Source organism: Scyliorhinus canicula, chromosome 3 (assembly GCF_902713615.1).
Source record: "Scyliorhinus canicula chromosome 3, sScyCan1.1, whole genome shotgun sequence".
NCBI classification, from domain to species: domain Eukaryota; kingdom Metazoa; phylum Chordata; class Chondrichthyes; order Carcharhiniformes; family Scyliorhinidae; genus Scyliorhinus; species Scyliorhinus canicula.
Window position 1 is genome coordinate 251831572 of NC_052148.1, and position 22251 is coordinate 251853822.

General features: G+C 47.9%; 1 protein-coding gene across 8 annotated transcripts in view; it reads left to right on the forward strand.

Moving 5' to 3' along the window:
• The window catches only part of LOC119963430 (serine/threonine-protein phosphatase 2A 55 kDa regulatory subunit B gamma isoform), a 341572-nt gene that overhangs the window by 314835 nt on the left and 4486 nt on the right, over window positions 1–22251 (forward strand). For all 8 annotated transcript variants that reach the window (XM_038792539.1, XM_038792540.1, XM_038792544.1 and 5 more), the window contains one exon: window positions 3398–3489. In XM_038792539.1, the coding sequence (XP_038648467.1) occupies window positions 3398–3489 (92 nt within the window). The remainder of the gene's footprint in view (window positions 1–3397; window positions 3490–22251) is intronic.

Here is a 22251-nt window from a genome sequence, read left to right on the forward strand (position 1 = left end):
ACACAGGCAACCTACTGAAAGCCACATGAGTTATGCTTGAGATCACTTACCTCTTTGATGTGGTCAATGTTTGCCAACACTGGGGTTTCACCACTTAAGGTCACTGAATCATGAAGGAAGATGAATTAATCAAAGGTGCAAATGGTTGGTCGAAGCTGTCAGTCACAGACCACCGTGGGGGGTCCCCCAATTACAGGGGTCCCTGGGGGCTCCTCCTATTACTGGGATCCCTGTGGAGGTTCTCCCTGTTACAGGGGTCCTTGGGAGTGTCCCTTATTACAGGGGTACCTGGGGGGTTCCCCCATTTACAAGGGTCCCTGTGGGGGAGGTCTCCCTGCTACAGGGGTCCCTGGGGAGGGTCCCTTATTACAGGGGTAGCTGGGGGGTTCCCCCATTTACAGGGGTCCCTGTTGGGGGTGCGGGGGGTTCATTTAGAGGAGGCGAGGCTGGAGAGAGAATTGTGGAGGGGTGGGGTGACCTTAGAATGGGCTCGGATGGTCTCTGCCAGCATGGCCCTGGCGTGGTGGACCTCGCCATGAGAGAGCATGGCCCTGGCGTGGTGGACCTCGCCATGAGAGAGCCATGAGAGAGCATGGCGTGGCGTGGTGAACCTCGCCATGAGAGAGCCATGAGAGAGCATGGCCCTGGCATGGTGGACCTCGCCATGAGAGAGCCATGAGAGAGCATGGCCCTGGCATGGTGGACCTCGCCATGAGAGAGCCATGAGAGAGCATGGCTCTGGCGTGGTAGACCTTGCCATGAGAGAGCATGGCCCTGGCCTGGTGGACCTCGCAGTGGACCAAGGGTGCAACACACCAGGGCCATGGTGGTAGAGACCAGAAGTGATCCGCGTCTACGTAATCCCCAGCCACGGGACCGGAGAATCACGATCGGTTGGAGCATAGGCCTGTTGAATGGATGCAAATGAGTCATTAAGACCCATTTGCATTTATTTATATGCTCCCGCCGGAGTGTGGTGTCGATCTTGTTTCCGGGGGGGTTAGAGCATCGCGATCAGGTCGGCACCCAGCGTTGACCCTAATTCTGCCCTGACGGGCGATTTTCCGTCCCGTTTGGGGAACGCATTCCGGGTGTCCCAGGATGGAGAATCCTGCCCACTACCTCTGGAAGCTGCAAAGCACTTTAACTCCCCAGGGACTTTCCCAGTCAAACACAATCCATTAGCCTAGCCTGAAAAACACATTCCTTTGTCAATTTCACCGTACGGCTGCTAAAAACACCCAGGCCCTGCAAAACAGAAATATCTTTTAAAAAGCATGACCACTGCAGTCAAACATGCTACAACCCCAGGCTTTATCCCTTAACCTGCCCAACACTTAGAATCCAAATTTTCCAGTCATCACAAATCTGAATCACAACCGAATCAGTCACCTTAAACAAGCTACGTTTGCATTATTAGGAGAGTCTGACCCTCATGCTAGCTGCCATTGCCAAATGTGATCTTGCTGTCTTCTACAGTACTGCCATTTTTGGTTTGGTGCCAAACCTCTTCTGTACTGTTTGAACATGCGATTCTAGCCCAACTACTCAGCTGCAAATAGAGGATTAAAAGTCCTGCTCTTTAGGTGTGACAGCGACTCGTTTTGCTTTTAAAATGGCTTGTTTCAATACGGGTCACTGTTAGAAAATGAAGAGCGAGATGATTTCTGTTACTTTTGCCGAACGAATGCCACTTGAAACCATTCCCTGCTGTTGACAGCGCTGGTAGCAGTGAAAATGAGATGTTATCCCAGAGACATTTCACAGTATGCAGACAGTTTACTGTATGTGGTGTCTGTAATATGAGATGTAGACAAATCACAAAAAGCATTAATTGCTTATTACAGGGATACAGTTCTAAACTACATTATTCAGAATGGTGTTTTCTGGTGAGGTTTAATGAGTCCTAGAGCGGTTGTTTAGAATGGAGATGTGGTTTTGCGATAATTTTATCTTATTTGTGCATGCAAAATTAATTTTTTTTAAAGTCGTCGTCCTCATTAATACATTTATTTTATTATTATTTTTTTTAATTTAAAGTGCTCAATTCATTTTTTTGCAATTGATGGGCAATTGAGTGTGGTCATTCCACCTATCCTGCACATCTTTGGGTTGTGGGGTAGAAACCCACGCAAACACGGGGAGAATGTGCAGACTCTACACAGAAAGTGTCCCAGAGCCGGGATCGAACCTTGGACTTCGGTGCGTGACGCAGCAGTGCTAACCACTGCACCACCGTGCTGCCCCTCATTAATACATTTAATGCAGATTGAATGGATCCTTATGGATCACAATTTTTATTTAAAATAATCTTTATTGGTGTCACAAGTAGGCTCGCACTAACACTGCAAATGAAGTTACTGTGAATAGCCCCTAGTCGCCACATTCTGGCGCTTGATTGGGTACACTGGGAAATTCAGAATGTCCAATTCACCTAACAAGCACATCTTTCGGGACACGTGGGTGTGAACCGGAGCACCTGAAGGAAACCCACGCAGACACTGGGAGATCATGCAGACTCCTCACAGACAGTGACCCAAGCCAGGAATCGAATCTGGATCCCTGCCGCTGTGAAGCAACAGTGCTAACCACTGTGCTACCGTGGCATTGCAGCAATGTGGTATCACCCACTGTAACATGACAACAGCTGATGAAACTTGGAGGAGAAGCCAGATTCTTTCTGCATGTTTGTATGTTCCCAATGCCTAAAATATTGGTTGCTTCATCTGAACGATTGAGTTTGCTTCCAATTGCTGTTCCCCTACCGCCAATCTCCTTTCCTCCTGAAAGCTTCCATCTAACATAAATTTACTGTTACTGGCCTCTTTCTGTCCAACCCGCATTTATGGTTACAGTATGCACCGTATAGTAAGCCAATTCTCCAGTAGTGTCTACATTCTATCTAAGGCACATTCACTGCCAAAGAATGGTTTACATCTAAAGCATGTTAAGGTCTGGCTTCTATCTACTCCACATTGATGGTCAGCCTGACAGATCTAATTGTCAGTGCAACCTTTGTTTAACAATCATTCGCTGTCAAGAGAGTGGCTTAGTTCTGATGTCACAAAAGCGGGTTCAATATTTGAAGAGCTTTGTTAAGTTTTCAGGAAATGTTCATATGAGCAGAACAGTTAGCGGTAATTGTACACTTTAACGCAGAAAGGATTGCCTAGAATGGCTATGATTGTCAATTTGAAGCATTCACATAATTGGGCAACTATTCTGGCAGTGAATTACTCCACGTGAGAAGAAATGTATTTATTATGCGTTCACTTTGTTAATTGCAATTTGTTCTAAAACTTGTGCTTCTGTTACGTTGCTAATCGCTGGTACTTTGCCATTGCTTTGGAATCCTTCAATTGCTTATTGTTAATGTTAATTGCTTATTTGTTAACAGATTCACGATTACCTCCAGAGTAAGCTTTGTTCGCTCTACGAGAACGACTGCATCTTTGACAAATTTGAATGTGCATGGAATGGGTCAGACAGGTCAGTAACTCTCACTCTTCACATAATTCTAGACCACGATATGAACAGGTTGCTTCGGTGTTCCCACACAAGTCGAGAGTCTTCCTCTGTTGAAATGTAGCTCACCATTCTGTGTTATCATTAGACTTTTGTGACAAATCCTAGTTAACTCACAACCTTGCATCACGGGATGTTCCACAAGAATTTTTAACCTTTCCTTCGAGGCCGTAAATCTAGTTTTCTTTTTAATTTAACTTCGTGGAGAATGGGAGAATGAGCACTTTGATTTTCCTCCTATAAGTAGATAAATGTGTATGAGCCTATTTGCAGTGCTGTGATTGAAAATGATTATTTCATTTTATGTCTTCATTTTGCTATGGTGCACATATTGCCTCCTAGTACACAGCAGGCAGCTGTAATACTCCTGAGAGGGCCTTGCCTGGCAGGAAGCCAATCACTACTGCAGTGCTTTGTCACATTACACACAGATTTGCTTACCAAGATGTTTCCGAATTGCCGTGCTGTGTTGAATATTTGGTTCAGTGAAGATTTCTCTCTGTATGTGGAGGAAGGAATAGAGAGCCATTTATGTAAGTTTGCTGATGGTACTTAGATAGTGCAGGTCACGCAGAAATGAGGATGGGAACTATAAGTTTCAAGTGGAACCCAACCAAGCCAAGTTAACCAGGACTGTTCAAGTTCCACAGTGGCTCTGAGATGCCAGACTCTCTCATTGCAACCCTATATGTAATGAAACTACTTATCCTAGATGAGAGCTGGCAGTTCGAATTGGGTGGAGAGCAGAATTTAGGTGGGCGGGATGAAGCAAGGGATGAGGTTATTTATTTTTAAATCACCTGTGTATTCAGTGAAATGTTTACGTGCCTGGCAGAACCCTTGATTAAGTCAAAGGTAGGCGGGAAATCTGAAATAAGAAAATAGGGCGGCACGGTACCACAGTGGTACACTGTTCGAGTACATAGAACATAGAACAGTACAGCACAGAACAGGCCCTTCGGCCCTCGATGTTGTGCCGAGCAATGATCACCCTACTCAAACCCACGTATCCACCCTATACCCGTAACCCAACAACTCCCCCCCTTAACCTTACTTTTTAAGGACAATACGGGCAATATATCATGGCCAATCCACCTAACCCGCACATCTTTGGACTGTGGGAGGAAACCGGAGCACCCGGAGGAAACCCACGCACCCACGGGGAGGACGTGCAGACTCCGCACAGACAGTGACCCAGCCGGGAACCGAACCGGGGACCCTGGAGCTGTGAAGCATTTATGCTAACCACCATGCTACTGTGCTGCCCTACACTAAGGGAGAATTCCGAATGTCCAATTCACCTAACAAGCACGTCTTTCGGGACTTGTGGGAGGAAACCGGAGTACCCGGAGGAAACCCACGCAGACATGAGAATGTGCAGGCTCCGCACAGACAGCGACCCAAGCTGGGAATCGAACCTGGGACTCTGGTGCTGTGAAGCAACAGTGCTAACCACTGGGAGGTGAGTCAATAGAAGTGGGAAATGCAGGATTATCATCAACATCTGCTGTCCAGGGCAAATGAGGCCAGAGGTTATAATCTGGAATTGTTGAGCTCAATGATGAGACCTGTAGGCTATAAAATGCCCAATCGAAAGATAAGGGGCAGGATTCTCCACCATCAGGATTCTCCGTTTTGCCGGCGCCCGGGGGTTTCCCGATGGCGTGGGGCTGCTCCACAATGGGAAACCCCATTGACCTGCCGGCGTAATGAAGAATCACGCCTCTGGGTCGAGGCAGAAATGTGGCCCGGTGGGGCGGAGAATCCAACCCAAGGTGTTGCTTCTCGAGCTTCCGTTCATCTTCATCGGAACAGTGCTGGAGATGGAGGGCAGAGGTTAGACTGGTAGACGGGCAGAGAATTAAAATGACAACTAGGGGAAGAAATCAGTTCTCCAGGACAAGAAGGACAGACACAATGGGCATACCAGGGCAGCTTTTGTTTGTGGATCTTGGGAAGGATGCAGAACCAGGCCATGTGAGGCTGTGGGACTATGAGGTCAAAGATCATGAAGGACAGGTCCCCAGAGGGGATGAAGTCTTGGAAACAAAGGCTTGATGTGCGATGATGGGGGCCATGGTCCAGCTTGTGGTAGGAGGAGGTGTCAGATTTGGCATCCAGCCTCTGCTGGGTAAAGGCCCAATTGCCAAGCAACATTGGCACAATGCTTGTGATCAGATTTTAATTAATAACAGTTCTCCTAGCGTCTTGGCCAACAGTTGTCCCTGAATCAACGCCACAAATAGATTAAGTCATTGCTGTTTGTGGAAGCTTGATGTGTGCGGGTTGTCTGCCTTGTTAATCTACCAAACAGCAGTGACCACACTTCATTGGTTGCAAAGAGTTGTGAGATGTCCTGAAAATATAATTAAAAAAAAAAAAATTTAGAGTACCCAATTATTTTTTCCAATTAAGGGGCAATTTAGAGTGGCCAATCTACCTATCCTGCACATCCTTGGGGTGTGGGGGTGAAACCCACGCAGACACGGGGAGAATGTGCAAACTCCACACGGACAGTAACCCAGGGACCGGGATTCGAACCCGGGTTCTCAGCGCCGTAGGCAGCAATGCTAACCACTGTGCCACCGTGCTGCCCCCTGAAAATATAAATGACACCATCTCAATGCAAGTGAGTATTTCTTTTTGTACAAACTTCTAAGTCCACTCCAGGGGACAGCATTATGAGCCCAAGTTAGCTTCAGAATAAACGGCCAAGTGGGCCCTAAACGCTGCCAGAGTTGGGAAACTGGATTCTCGCCAGAGCGATCTCATTTCTTGATTTTCTCCGCCCCTCGCCGATGGCTTTACGAGGTTATGTCATTTCAATACATTTTAATATATGTTAATATCACTAAAGTGTTTCCGAGATATATGATCCTTCCTTCACTGTCAAATCGGCGAGGTTTACAACAGGTATATAAAAATGGGAGTTAGTCGAGGGGAATGTGCAAATACGTAGAGCCTCCGGGCGGAGGGTCATGCCCCGGCACTGGGGTGCCAACTTGGCAGTGCAAATCCGTGTTGGGTTGGCAGGAGCAGGCCCTCTAGGGAGCCCTAAACAGGAGGGTTGCCCTTATGTGTGTGTGGGGAGGGGGCACCCCACTGCTTGTGGGGTGGAGGGGGCACCCCGATGCTTGTGGGGGTACCCCAGATGACAGCAAACACTGCGCCCCCAGATTCTGTTTGCACAGAGTGCACTAAAACCTGGAAAGAAAACTCGGCTGTACAGCTGGATAGCTCCTCGTCGGTTTCCCGCCACAGCCAGCACTCTGTGCACTGAGGTGAAGATCCCATTCTAACAGTCAGCATTTCTCTATCCTCCCCATCATCCCCCCTCCTTCAATCAAACCCAATGCAAAATTCCAATCTCGTACCGTCAAACCGTCACTCCAAGAAACCGAATGACTACATGGGTTAGTGTACAGTAAAACTCTAAAACAGGAACAATATGAACGTTGATGGCAGCAAAATAAAGATGGAATGAACGCCCAAGAGACTGAAACATGATCCAGAATATCCATCATCATTGAAATTACAAATAAAAGCAATTATTCTGCAAGGCAAATAGTGCAGTGCACCACTTATTTTTGGGTTCCCTGCTTGATTAATAAGGTAAAAAGATATCACCAGAGCTTTGATTGTATAATTTGCAACATTGGAATGAAAGGCTAATGTACTGTTATCTTAATAGCCTTTGAGTCTGCTTCAAGTTGCTGTACAATGACTTCAGTTCCAGCCATTGCTAAATTATTCATTAGTGAGGCCATTACAGCACAGTAGGAAACAACTTAAACCCACAATACACAGATGCGCGTAATGTTCAAAGGATATCAAATGCGGGACTCATTTTCGAATAACATCTTTGCAACATGACAAGCTAGTTAAAATCAAATCTTTTCAGGGGCAGCACAGTGGGTTAGCCCTGTTGTCTCACGGCGCCGAGGTCCCAGGTTTGATCCCGGCTCTGGGTCACTGTCCATGTGGAGTTTGCACATTCTCCCCGTGTTTGCGTGGGTTTCGCCCCCCACAACCCAAAAGATGTGCAGAGTAGGTGAATTGTCCATGCTAAATTTCCCCTCAATTGAAAAAAAAAATGAATTGGGTACTTTAAATTTATTTTTAAAAAATCAAATCTTTTCTTTCATAAGCTCTGTGACTTGCCATAAACAAATGGGGGCTGGATTCTTCCGCCCCGCCGGCGGACGGGACGCGGACCACGTAAAGGTCCATTGACCTCGGGCGGGAATTTCCTGTCGCCAGGCGGGCGGAGCCGGAAAATGCCGCCCATGCTCTATTTGGGCATAAAGTGGTCTCCTTTTTGTGAGTACGTGTTACTCCCTTTACTGTACTTTATGTCAGGGAATTAAGTGAACCCTTCCCCAACCTAAAGAGCAGTATGGCAGTCTGCTCACTGACATGTCAATATCACACGGCTCGCACCCTGGCCTCTGCAGCCTACGTGATGTTCACTGCTTACTGCCTTTAACCGTCCTTATTGGTTTTGACATAATGCGATGGCCCAGATATTTACAACTGAAAATTTTGTGCCAAGGTGTCTCCCTGATGAGGATGACTTGTTTCACCCAGAACGACTGGAGCAAGCAGATATTATTGTGCTAAGCTCGCTGACAGGTTAGGATATTCACCCACGTCAAAAAATCAAATTCTATGAATGGATAGCTTGCCATGATCTGTGATTTGTGACGGGGGTGCAGGCAGCAAGAATAGCTAAGGTATCCCAACAACTTGAAATTATTTTGAAACCCCGTTCTGTGAAGGTCAAGTCCAGCAATCAATTTTCTACTGATTTCCTCCTACATCGTGGGCGGGATTCTCTGATCCAGAGGCTAAGTGTTAACGCCGTCGTAAACGCCGTCACGTTTCACGGCGGCGTCAACAGGCCTTCAGGAGCTGCGATTCGGAGCCTCTCGGTAGGCCAGCACGGCACGAGAGCGACCCACGCCGCTCCAGCTGCCGATGCCGTCGTCAAATGGTCGTCGCGGGTCTGCGCATGCGCAGTGTGACTGGCGCGAAAGCAGTGCGACCGGCGCAGTTGTGCCCATGTAAGGTGGCTCCCTTCTCCGCACCAGCCCCGACGCAACATGGCATAGGGCTACAGCGGCCAGCATGGAACAAAAGAAGCCCCCAGCCCTAAAGGCCGGCCCGTCAATCGGTAGGCCCCGATCGCAGGCCAGACCACAGCGGAGGCCCCCTCCCGGGCTCGGACCCCCCAATGGTGCCGATTCTCCACTCTCTGGAGAATCGACGGACCAGCGTCGGGGCAGTGTTGTGCGAATCGCGCCCGGCCTGGCGTGGTCTGAGAGAATCCCGCCCCGTGTCTTTGCCAAGTCCAATTTTAAAGCTTGAAAGTAAGCCTGCACTCTTCACAACTAACACATATCTTATTTTTTATAAATTTTGGTTACCCAATTATTTTTTCCAATTAAGGGGCAATTTAGTATAGCCGATCCACCTACTCTGCACATTTTTGTGTTGTGGGGGTGAAACCCACGCAAACATGGGGAGAATGTGCAAACTCCACACGGACAGTGACCCACAGCCGGGATTGAACCTGGGACCTCAGCGCCGTGAGGCAGCTGTGCTAACTACTAGGCCACCGTGCTGCCCCACTAACACACATATCTTGAAGGTTTCCAACAGTTCTTTGAGTATAGGAGTACAAATTTTGAGATGATTTTTTTTTTCAGGGAAGTAAATTGAATTTCTTTACTTCAGAAACTGCCTGTTCTGTTGACAGGCTTGGTTATTTTAGTTCTGCTTGGAAGAAAATTCAGTTTTGCTTTTACGTTTCTTTTGTCCGATTTTTTTTTTTTACAAAGTGCTCTCAATTCATTCTGTCTTTACCCTCGTCATTCAATGAAACAAGAGTTGTTTCTCCTGCAAGGACAACAACAACTTGTATTTATGTAGTATCTTTTTTTGTACGAAACATCCCAAAGTGCTTCGCAAAGGCATTAAAAATATGACACTGAGCCGCATAAGGTAGGTTTTTAGAAGAACCTTAAAGTGGGAAAGAAAAATAGAGAGGTTCAGGGAGAGCTTTCAGAACATAGGCCTGGACAGCTGAAGGCATGGTGACCAGCAGCAGAATGGTTAAAATTGGAAACACGCCAGGCCAGGATTAGAGAAGCACGGCTATTTCGGAAGTTTGTGAGACTGGAGGAGATTAGAGGTAAAGAGAAGAGAGGCCATGGAGGGATTTGAAAGCAAGGAGAATAATTGCAAATCTAGGCATTTAAAGTGGAAGGCAGTGTAGATCAGCAAATACAGGGATGATGGCTGATCTAGATATGGAGCAAGTTAACATAATATGGGCAGCAGTGTTTTGGGTGACCTCCTGTTTATGAAGGGTAGAATGGGGTACCAAACAAGACTGTTACAATGGTCAAATCAGGAGGACACAAAGGTTTGGATGAGGGTTTCAGCAGCTGTAAAGCTGAGACAGGAGCAGAGTTGGGCAATGTTACAGAGGTGGAAATAGGCCATGGTTAGCACTGCTGCCTCACAGCACCGAGGACCCCTGTTCGATCCCAGCCCCGAGTCACTGTCTGGAGTTTGCACATTCGGCCCATGGCTGCGTGGGTCTCACCCCCACTACCCAAAGATGTGCAGGGTAGGTGAATTTGCCATACTAAATTGCCCCTTACTAAAAAAAAGTGACGACACATTTACGTGGTTGAATGCTCACCTCAGGGTCAAGTATAGCATTTAGGTTGCAATCAGTCTAGTTCAGTCTCGGTGTGAATTCCTTCAATCAAATTTCCCCCGCTCCCACAGTGGAATAGTGGAATTGCCGCTGGACTAGCAATCCAGAGAGCCAGAGTAATGCTCTGGGCACTCGGCTTCGAATCCCACCAGGGCAGATGGTGGAATTTGAATTCAGTAAAAATCTGGAATTAAAAGTCTAATGTGCGGTAGGGCTACAGCGGCTGGCATGGAGCAAAAGAGGCTCCCAGCTCGAGAGGCCGACCCATCGATCGGTAGGCCATGAAACCATTGTCAATTGATGTAAAAAACCATCTAATGTCCTTTTAGGGAAGGGAATCTGTCATCCTTACCTGGTCTGGCGTACATGTGACTCCAGACCCTCGGGCAATAAATGCTGACCCAGCCAGTGATGCCCACATCCCATGAACGAATAAGGAAAAATAAATCCTGCCATTTCTGCAATATTTGACATAGTTAATCATACCATCATCCTCCAAATGCCTATCTTCCTTCTTCTAGATGGGTGGGACTGCACTCATTTAGTTCCCTTCTAATTCATCTAATTGTAACCAGAGAATCGCCTGCAATGATTCCCACTCGTGCACCATTAGATGTGTCTATCCTCAGCTCCCTCCTGTTTTTGCATCAGCATGCTACTGTGATGATATGCATTGATGTGTTGGGTACTCTGGATCCGTGGAGACTGAGTTTACCACAGCATTAACACATACAGGCTACCAATACTTGAAATAGTACAACACTATTTTATTAAGCTAGAAACTGTTGAACATATGTTCACTGTGGGTCCATACTATGTTAGGTTAAACTAAAGAGCTATCCTAACCAGTCTATGCACTCAGCACATGGTGAAGATCTGTGCAGCAAGCTGTGAGCTCTGTCCTTCTGAGAGGCTGCATCCTGAATGAGTGGGAAAACTGATGCCCTCTGTCTTTGTAGTGAGTGTGCTCTAACTGGTGATTGGCTGCGGTGTTGTGTGTGTTGATTGGTCTTGCTGTGTGTCAATCAGTTATGTATCTGCACCATGATATACTGGTGTATATTATGACATGCATCACTGTAAATACACAAGGGGTTAATGTAAATACATAAGTAAACACTAAGTAAACATTAGAGGGAGCACCAGAGACATCATGACATGCAGACAGAGAAAAGGACACGAGCAATGGGCAGTCAAGACACCCAGAGGTGACACCACCACAAGGGGGCATTACACAACCCAGATATATAAGGACAGGGCACACATGCTCTGTCTCTTTCCACAGGCGACACTTCGAGAGTAGGACAGGGGCAGATCAGAAGCATCACACCCACCATGTGACTTAGAGCAGACTGGTTGGTTAGACTGAGTTACTATAGCAAGATTAGCAGGAGAGTCGAACACATAGAGAAGTGTGCTAATGGTTCAATACATCACATTGAACTTACTTCAAAGTCTGGAGTATCTTTTGGTCAAAGCTGCATCTAGTTGCAGCCTGTGTTATCCCAGAGTACATAATACAATAGCTACCTCTGAGTGACATCATCCAAAAACACATCAAATTCCACATGCATGCTGATGACATCAGCACTATCTCATCATCAACTTTCTCAAGCCTTGCACTGTCCCTAAATTCTCAGACTGCTTGTCTGACATCCAATTCTGGATAAGCAAAACTTTCCTCCAAACAAATATTGGGAAGACCAAAGCTATTCTTTATGTCCCCGCCCTGAACTCTCTCTTCTCGAGCCACTAACTCCATGCCACTGTCTGGAAAATGTCTGAGGCTGTTCACAAACATGGTGTCATATTTGAGATGTGCGCTCATCCATAATTCCACTCCATCACTAAGACTCCTATTTCCACAACTCCAACCCTCCTTTTAGGTATTTGCTGCTGAAACTCGCATGCATGCCTTTGCTACCTTTAGATTTGACTAATCCTTCTGGCCGGCTTCCCATCTTCCACCCTCTTTGAACATAACTTCTTCCAAAGCTCAGCTACCTGGATCCTAAATTGCACCAAGTCTTGATCATCCCTCACCCCTGTGCTTGTCAACCTACATTGTCTGCCACTTGAGCAATGCCTGCATTTTAAATGAATTGTCCTTGTTTTCAAATGCCTTGCCTCTATCTATATCTGGAACCACTCCCATTCTGACAACCCTTCAAGAAATTTGCGCTGTTCCAATTCAGGACAGTCCACTTGCATATCCCTTGCTTTAATTGCTCCACTATTAACTGCCTTCCTTGCAGCTGTCTAGGCCCTAAGCTCCTGAATTACCTTCCTATATTTTTATAAATGTAGAGTACCAAATTCATGTTTTTCCAGTTAAGGGGGAATTTAGCGTGGCCAATCCACCATTGCCTGCACAGCTTTGGGTTGTGGGGACGCAACACAGGGAGAATGTGTAAACTCCACACGGAATGTGACCCAGGGCCGGGATCGAACCTGGGACCTCGGCGCCGTGAAACAGCATGTGCTAACCAATGTGCAACCCGACAGAATTACCTTCCTAAACATCAGCGCCTCTCTGACACTACCACTCCTTAAAATCTGCCTTTGATTAAGGTTTTGGTTGTCTGCTCTAGTTTAGCTCCTTATGGGGCTATGTTTCTGATTTGTTTTGATAACTCTCCTATCAAGTGCCTTGGGATGTTTTATTGTGTAAGGTGCTATATAAATGAATGTTGATGATTTCCTGGCACCTGTCAAGACAATAGGACAATAGATTAGGTGGATTGGCCATGATAAATTGCCCTTAGTGTCCAAAATTGCCCTTAGTGTTGGGTGGGGTTACTGGGTTATGGGGATAGGGTGGAGGTGTTGACCTTGGGTAGGGTGCTCTTTCCAAGAGCCGGTGCAGACTCAATGGGCCGAATGGCCTCCTTCTGCACTGTAAATTCTATGAAATATGGAGCTGCTGTAAATGATGCCATTGATTTCTGGTGTAGCATCGTACATTGATCTTGACTGTTGTAGGTTTTTTTGTTAGTGGATAAAATCTTTTGCTGCAGTAAGGATAACTGCATCTAAATTAAAGAGGTAAAATGTAGTAAGTTGGTTTAAAGCTGGAATGTTTAGAATTTTTATCAGGCGCTTAAGAGAATCTGAACCATGCTAAATCAGATCAATGCTGCGTTGCAGTGAAATCAGGCGATGGATGCTATTACACCTTTAGCTTCTGTATGAAGTGTTTCTGGTGGCACTCATATTGCAGTCAATAGTGTGAATTGAACCTGATCATGGAGTTGGGGCCCAGCCTGACACTACAGCAACATGGGCTGGACTCCTTAGACAAGGATGTTTTAGGCTGCTTTGCTGATGAGTCAAGCTTTAATTCCCACTTTACACTATACTGATTCAGTGTTGATGTCAGGTCAAACCTGCTTTGCACCCTTCAATGAAACTAATTAAGAGGAACCAAGCCTTCAGCTGTTATTCAGTGATTTTACACCATAATTTATTCAATTTTTGATTGGCTACTACCTGACTGACAAAAGTAACTTAAAAGGTGGCCTTAAATCCTGTAAGCATCAGTCTTATGTTGACCTATGCGCTCTGCCTCCCAGACTAAACCACCTACAGCGATAGAAACTATTTATAAAATGGCTGTTACACAATTAAATGTGCTCAAATATTTACACAGTAAAATTTATATTAGTTAGATTTCCAATAGTTTATAAGTGTCCAAAAGATTGACAATTATAACAGACACCATGAAATTGCAAATCCTATCACTTTTATTAATAATAAAAATTCCCGCAGGTTTTATTAACAAGAAAAAGCTTAAAATTTAGAGTCAGCAGATTTTAGAAAACATTAATTTAGGTAGGTAGTAGGTCTCGGTTAACTGCAGTTCGATTAGATCAGATTCTTTGGGGGCAGAGTGGAGGGTGTTCCATGCGGAGCTCAAGTCTGGGTGTTTAAAATGTTTATTCTGAAGATTGAAACATAGAAAATAGAAGCAGGCAGGGGCCATTCGGCCCTTCGAGCCCGCTCCGCCATTCATTATGATCATGGCTGATCATCAAGTTCAAGTGTTAGAAGTACTAATATTCCTTCTAACTCTTTCAGAGTAACTATGAAGGTAAAACTGGCAGAAACATCAGAAGTTAGTGATTTACATCGCTTTGGCGGATGGTTCCCAGCCCATGGCAATTGTCTGGGGGACGTTAGTGCTTCGAACAATTGCCAGGTAAACCCTTAACTGGGAACCTCCGACAGGGATTCTCCTTTGGAGAATCCCGGCCACTATATATATGTATTTTTAATTTTTCCAATTAAGGGGCATTTTAGCATGGCTAATCCACCTACCCTGCACACCTTTGGGTTGTGGAGGTGAGAGCCAAGCAGACACGGGGAGAATGTGCAAACTGCACACGGACTGTGCGAACCACAGCACCACCGAGCCGTTCCAAATATATATATTTTAATGAGAATGGGAAATGAATGGTATAGAAATATGAGAACAAGAGTGCATTCAGTGCTGCTGGCAGAAGCACGCAGCAAAGAATTCCTATTAAATAAGTCCATCGCAATTGTGATTAGAATTTGATTGATGTACTCTAGCTGTAATCAACTGACTGAATACAGATCTTAAGAAGTGATTTATATTGGACACACGAGGGAATAGATACATTTGTCATTCAGGCACAGATACCAGTAACTGTAATGTTAATGTTGTGCCACTGCAGTCAGGGAACACGAAACCCATCACCGCAGTATATTTATCACCAAATTAGAATTGGGGAACATTAAGTATAGAAAGCAATTACAGAAAAGAAAAGTTTACTGAAGCAATGTATTACAATCAACTGGCAGTCAAAAGTTACAAGAATGGTTGCATAGTTTAATAATTAATAGAGACCTTTTGTGAAATGTGTAAGTTGTCAAATATGTTGTTGATAGTTTAGCTACTGTATTACCTTATTGGAGACTCTGTTGTCTTTTCAGATTAATGCTAATTTTGTTGTGTGTTACCTCAGTATTATCCTCCTTCTCTGTTCATCTTCTTGCACCATCCAGGATTCAGTGGGAAGAAGTTACCTGCTCCCAAGTTCTTCCAATTCTTCTACATTACTAGCTTATTATATACTTGTTACATTATTGGTGAGCAAGAATGATTTGGCTTCATGCTTCTTTGATGTCTGGCTTTTTTTTTACTGGCTTCTATTCTATTTATCATGAATTTTGGAAGGGTAGCGTCAATGAGTTGACTCTGCAATTATATAGTACATAGTACACTACAGCGCAGTACGGGCCCTTCGGCCCTCGATGTTGCGCCGACCTGTGAAACCATCTGAAGCCTATCTGACCTACACTATTCCATTTTCATCCATATGTCTATCCAGTGATCACTTAAATGCCCTTAAAGTTGGCGAGTCTACTACTGTTGCAGGCAGGGTGTTCCACACCCCTACTACTACTACCCCTACAGTAAAGAAACTGCCTCTGACATCTGTCCTATATCTATCACCCCTCAATTTAAAGCTATGTCCCCTCGTGTTGGTCATCACCATCCGAGGAAAAAGACTCTCACTGTCCACCCTATCTAACCCTCTGACTATCTTATATGTCTCTATTAAGTCACCTCTCAGCCTTCTGCTCTCTAACGAAACACGTTATGATGAAACACAGCTCTTATCCCACGCATGATGAAACACAGCTCTTATCCCAGCACAGAATGAATCCTCTCCATCCAGACTCCCATCCCCCCACAAAAGAAATGCGTGAAAGTCGATCAGAGGTGGGGTGTGTGGGTTAAATGCTTAAAAATGCTAAACGCGACTCGAACCCGACTCTACACCATTTTCACGGCAGAGTCACACTATGCAAGTGTCCTATCTTGGTGAGGCTGGACACGTCACCGACACATTAAAATCATGCTCCCACAGCACAATTAGGGAATGGTTTCAATGTAATTTCAGCCAGGCGGTGATTTTCTGGAGTTCAGGAAAGCTGGCAAGGAAATGAAGGTGGGAGCTTCCGTCTCCAGAGATTGGATTGTCTTTTACAGCATTTCTTGTGGACCTGGAGCGATACCGCCTTTCAAAGCCACCGGATGTCCCAAAGCACATTTGAACTGTAGTCATTGCTGAAATGTAGGAAAGGTGACAGCCAATGTGGCACAGCAAGCTCCCACGAACAGCATTGTGTTCATGACCAAATAATCTGCTTTTCTTTGTGATGTCTTTATGATGTCAACAACATATCAAACCTCTTGATGCACTATCAATTACGACGAGAGTAGAGAGTAATCGAGGCTTTATTACACAGATGTGTGGCCTCCTACAGCTGCTGGCGAAATGGCTGCAGTTCGGAGAGCACACATATTTATACTCCGCCTACTGGGCGGAGCCAGCAGGCAGGGATCTACCTCCGTACCTGTAGTACAGGGGTCTTACTGTAATACCCTCGTACGCAGTGCAGTATATACAATATAATACAACAGTGGTGACTACCATACCTCTCACACCTTTTTTATTGATGTTTGTCCTTTGCAGGCTTTCTGTCTCTAATCCCATTAAACCAATCGTGCCCCCCTAACCATGTTTTCCAGTATATGAGAATATGAGTCCAAAAACAAGAAACATTAAAACTGCTTTTCTCTGACACAGTGGAAGGTCAGCAAAGTGACTGAGGGATTTTGTCACTCCCTCCTCAGCCATCGCTACTTTTATTAAATTTAGAAATTCTCTTTATATTCATGAAGATAAAAAATGTGAGCTGAGCCGTATTTTATACCCCAGCTCCCTGGCCATATTATTAGAGCCCAGATCATTGACACTTTTGCAAAAACAAGTGGCTGTTCATTTGAGAAGGTAAACAAGTGCAATTGATGTATTCAAACTGTAAACACTAAAGCTGTACCTTTTAGATTATCTTTGAGGGAGAATGTGCTGAAAAGTCAATAGTCAATGGCAGTGACTATGCAACCACTTCAAGGGCCTAAAGCAAATTAACCAGCTTTTTCAGTAAAATTGGATTCTTTTGATACACATTCTCGATCATTGTTTTTGGCAGTGGTTAGCACTGTTGCTTCACAGTGCCAGGAACCCGGGTTCGATTCCCGGCTTGGGTCACTGTCTGTGAGCAGTCTGCGCATTCTCCCCGTGCCTGCCTGGGTTTCCTCCCACAAGTCCCAAAAATCGTGCCTGTTCGGTGAATCGGACACTCTGAATTCCCCCTCTGTGTACCCGAACAGGCGCCGGAATGTGGCGGCTAGGGGATTTTCACAGTAACTTCATTGCAGTGTTAATGTAAACCTACTCATGAAACTAATAAAGATTATTATTATGGTGCGGAGTTGCAACCCGTGCAGTAACAGTTACCTTTAGTGCTGAGACAGCCCAAAAGATTTATTATCGATCAGTTGGTAGATTTCATGAATGGAAATTTTTTTTTAATATATATATATATAATTTTTATTCAAACATTTTCACATATTTTCAACAACAAACAAAACCCTTACAAAAATAAGAGAAACACCAACAAAAACGCACAAACAGATTATAGCTATATCATACATTCCCCCAGACTCCATGCCCCCCCATTAAACGATAAACAATAATAAGTACAATAGTAAACACAAAGTACCTTCCCCCCCCCCCCCCCTCTGGGTTGCTGCTGCTGCTGACCATCTCCTGGCGTGCCGCTAGAAAGTCTAGGAACGTTTGCCACCGCCTGAAGAACCCTTGCACGGATCCTCTTAAGGCAAATTTGACCTTTTCTAATTTAATAAACAGTGCCATGTCGCTGATCCAGGCTTCCATACTTGGGGGCCTCGCATCCTTCCACTGCAACAGAATCCTCCGCCGGGCTACCAGGGACGCAAAGGCCAGAATTCCGGCCTCTTTCGCCTCCTGCACTCCCAGCTCGTCCGATACCCCAAATATTGCGAGCCCCAAGCTCGGCCTAACCCGGGTGTTCACCACCTTCGACATCGTCCTCGCTACGCCCCTCCAGAACTCATCCACCACTGGGCACGCCCAGAACATGTGGCCGTGGTTTGCCGGGCTCCCTGAACACCTCACACACCTGTCCTCTACCCCAAAAAACCAGCTCAGCCTTGCCCAGTCATGTGCGCCCTATGCAGAACCTTAACAGAGCCTTGCCCTTACCTGCATGCACCTGAAGGCATTTCCAGGGGGGAGCCCAAACTTTTCCTCCAACTCCCCAAGGCTCGCGAACATCCCGTCTACAAACAGGTCCCCCATCCTTCTAATACCTGCCCTGTGCCAGCTCAAGAACCCCCCATCCATTCTCCCTGGGACAAACCGATGGTTCTCTCAGATTGGGGACCACACCGAAGCCTCTACCTCCCCCCTGTGGCATCTCCATTGCCCCCAAATATTGAGGGACGCCGCCACCACTGGACACGCGGTGTACCTTGTCGGCGGGAGCGGCAGCGGTGCCGTCACCAGCGCTCTCAGGCATGTGCCCACACAGGACGCCATCTCCAGCCTCTTCCACGCCGCCCCCTCCCCCTCCACTACCCACTTGTGCATCATCGCCACGTTGGCAGCCCAGTAGTACCCGCATAGATTAGGCAACGCTAGCGCTCCTCTGTCCCTGCTCCGCTCCAGAAACACTCTTCTCACCCTCGGGGTCTTCTTCGCCCACACAAACCCCATAATGCTCCTGCTGACCCGCTTAAAAAAGCCCTTAGGGATCAGGATGGGGAGGAACTGGAATTTAAAAAGGAACCTCGGGAGCACCGACTGCACCCTACCCGCCAGTGAGAGCGGCAGCATATCCTACCTTTTAAACTCCTCTTCCATTTGCTCCACCAGCCTCGTCAAGTTGAGCTTGTGTAGGGCCCCCCAGCTCCTGGCCACCTGGATCCCCAGGTACCTAAAACTCCTTTCCGCCCTTTTCAGTGGAAACTCATCTATCCCCCTTCCCTGGCACCTTGGGTGTACCACGAACAGCTCGCTCTTTCCCATGTTGAGCTTATACCCGGAGAAGTCCCTAAACTCCCTGAGGATCCGCATCACCTCCGGCATCCCCCCCACCGGGTCTGCCACATACAACAACAGATCGTCGGCATACAGCAATACCCGGTGTTCCACCCCCTCCCGCACCAACCCCCTCCAATTCCTGGACTCCCTCAAAGCCATCGCCAAAGACTCAATTGGCAACGCAAATAGCAGGGGGTTAGGGGGCACCCCTGCCTCATCCCCCGGTACAGCCGAAAGTATTCTGACCTCCTCCGATTCGTGGCCACACCAGGGCTTCGTATAGTAACCTAACCCAACTAACGAACCCCTCCCCGAACCCGAACCTCCTCAATACCTCCCAGAGGTACCCCCACTCCACCCTATCAAAGGCCTTCTCCGCATCCATAGCCGCCACTATCTCCGCCTCCCCCTCCACTGCTGGCATCATGATTACATTTAGCAGCCTCCGCACGTTGTGTTTAGTTGCTTTCCTTTCACGAAATCCGTCTGGTCCTCGTGGATGACCCCCGGGACACAGACCTCAATTCTAGTAACCGACACCTTCGCTAACAGTTTTGCATCCACATTGAGGAGTGAGATTGGCCTATATGACCCACACTGTAAGGGATCCTTGTCCCGCTTCAAGATCAGCGAGATCAGCGCCTTAAACATCGTCGGGAGTAGGCCCCCCCCCCACCTCATTGAAAGTCCTCACTAGTAGTGGGCCCAGCAGGTCCATATACTTCCTGTAAAATTCCACCGGGAACCCATCTGGCCCCGGTGCCTTCCCCGCCTGCATACTCCCCAGACTCATAGCCAGTTTCTCCAGTCCTACCGGTGCCTCAAGCCCCGCCACCCGCCCCTCCTCTACCCTCAGGAACCTCAGCCGGTCCAGAAACCGGCGCATCCCCCCTCCTCCGTCGGGGGCTCCGACCTATACAGCCCCTCAGAAAAGTCTCTAAATACCCCGTTTATTCCCACCGCACTGCACACCGTGTTCCCCCCTTTATCCCTCACTCCCCCGATCTCCCTCGCTGCCTCCCGCTTCTGAAGCTGGTGTGCCAGCATCCGGCTGGCCTTCTCCCCGTATTCATACACCGCCCCTTGCACCTTCCTCCACTGCACCTCCGCCTTCTTGGTAGTCAACAGGTCGAACTCGGCCTGGAGGCTTCGTTGCTCCTTGAGTAGTCCCTCCTCGGGGACCTCTGCGTACCTCCTATCTACCCTTACCATCTCCCCCACCAGCCTCTACCTCGCTCGCCTTTCCCTCCTTGTGGGCCCTAATGGAGATTAGCTCTCCCCTGATCACCGCCTTCAGCACCTCCCAGACCACCCCTACCTGCACCTCCCCATTATCGTTGACCTCTAGGTATCTTTCTATGCACCCCTGGGTCCGCCGGCTCGCTTCTTCATCCGCCAACAATCCCACCTCCAGGCGCCACAGCGGGCGCTAGTCCCTCTCCTCCCCAAGCTCGAGATCCACCCAGTGTGGGGCATGGTCAGAGATGGCTATGGCCGAATACTCCGTGTCCTCCACCCTCGGAATCAGCGCCCTGCTCATCACGAAAAAATCAATTTCGGGAGTAGGCTCTATGGACGTGGGAAAAGAATGAGAATTCCCTGGCCCCCGGCCTAACAAACCTCCATGGGTCCACTCCTCCCATCTGGTCCATAAACCCCGTCAGCACCTTGGCCGCCGCCGGCCTCCTACCCGTCCTGGACCTAGAGCGGTCCAATGCTGGATCTAATACCGTATTGAAGTCCCCCCCGCCCCATTATCAAGCTCCCTGCCTCCGGGTCCGGGATCCGGCCCAACATGCGGTGCATAAATCCGGCATCGTCCCAGTTCGGGGCATACACATTCACCAAGACCACCCGCACCCCCTGGAGCTTACCACTCACCATCACGTACCTACCTCCATTATCTGCCACAATGCTCAGCGCCTCAAACGACACCCGCTTCCCCACCAAAATCACCACCCCTTGATTCTTTGCGTCCAACCCCAAATAGAAGACCTTCCCTACCCCCCCCCCCCCCCCCCTTCTCGGCCTAACCTGGCTTGCCACCCTCAGGTGCGTCTCCTGGAGCATGACCACATCTGCCTCCAGTCCCTTCAGGTGCGCGAACACACGGGCCCTCTTGACCGGCCCGTTCAGGCCTCTTACATTCCGAGTTATCAGCTGGATCAGCCAGCCACGTGCCCGCGTCTCCCACACTCTCCGTTCCCCCACAGCGGCAGACCCCCGCCCCGGCTCTCTCTACAGACTCCAGCTCCCCCTTGGACATTGCAGCAGCAACCCAGTCTCCCCCCCCCCCCCCCCCCCCCCCCCCCCCCCCCCCCCCAGCTGCATTGCTCCCCCCATAACACTCCCATAAGTCAGCTGACTCCTGCTGACCCCGGCCACTCCCGCCACTCCATCGACCCCCCCCAATGTGAGAATCTCCCCTCCCCCTTCCTGTCCATCAGCGGGCGCTCCTCTCCTGCACCACCCTTCCACCCCCCCCCCCCCCCGACCCTGCCCCCTTCCTCCCCTAGCACCCAGGTGCATACCCTTCGGGCAAGGTGGTACCCTGGCACTGCTGGTGCCACCCAGGCACCGTGGCACTGCCATTTGGGTGTCAGCTTGGCACTGTCAAGGTGCCCAGGTAGCACTGCCATCTAACAGGAACACTGGCAAGCTGGCATTCTTTGTGTGGGTGCGATTGAGTTGGGGGGGGGGGGGGGGTGCCCTGGTCAGATGTTGGGGCTTGGGGGGTCGTCGGGGGTCACTTCTGGGGCCTCAGACATAGGGATGCCATTTAAAAATGGCATCCCGATCTCGCGCTACATTGATGAGTTCTGCCGAGTGGAGCTTCTCAGTGCAGAAAACAAGGCTGTGTGCGGCCTTGGCTGCACAGTCCCCGTTGAGGCCCCATATCAAACGTTGTGAGCACCAGGAAACACGCAGCTAAACTCGGTATGGGACTTTGTTCCCATTTAGTTAAAGCGCGTCCCTTGTGTTCATGAGTGGGGAACAACTAATGTTGGAAGTTTGTAGTCCTGTGAGAGAAGCAAA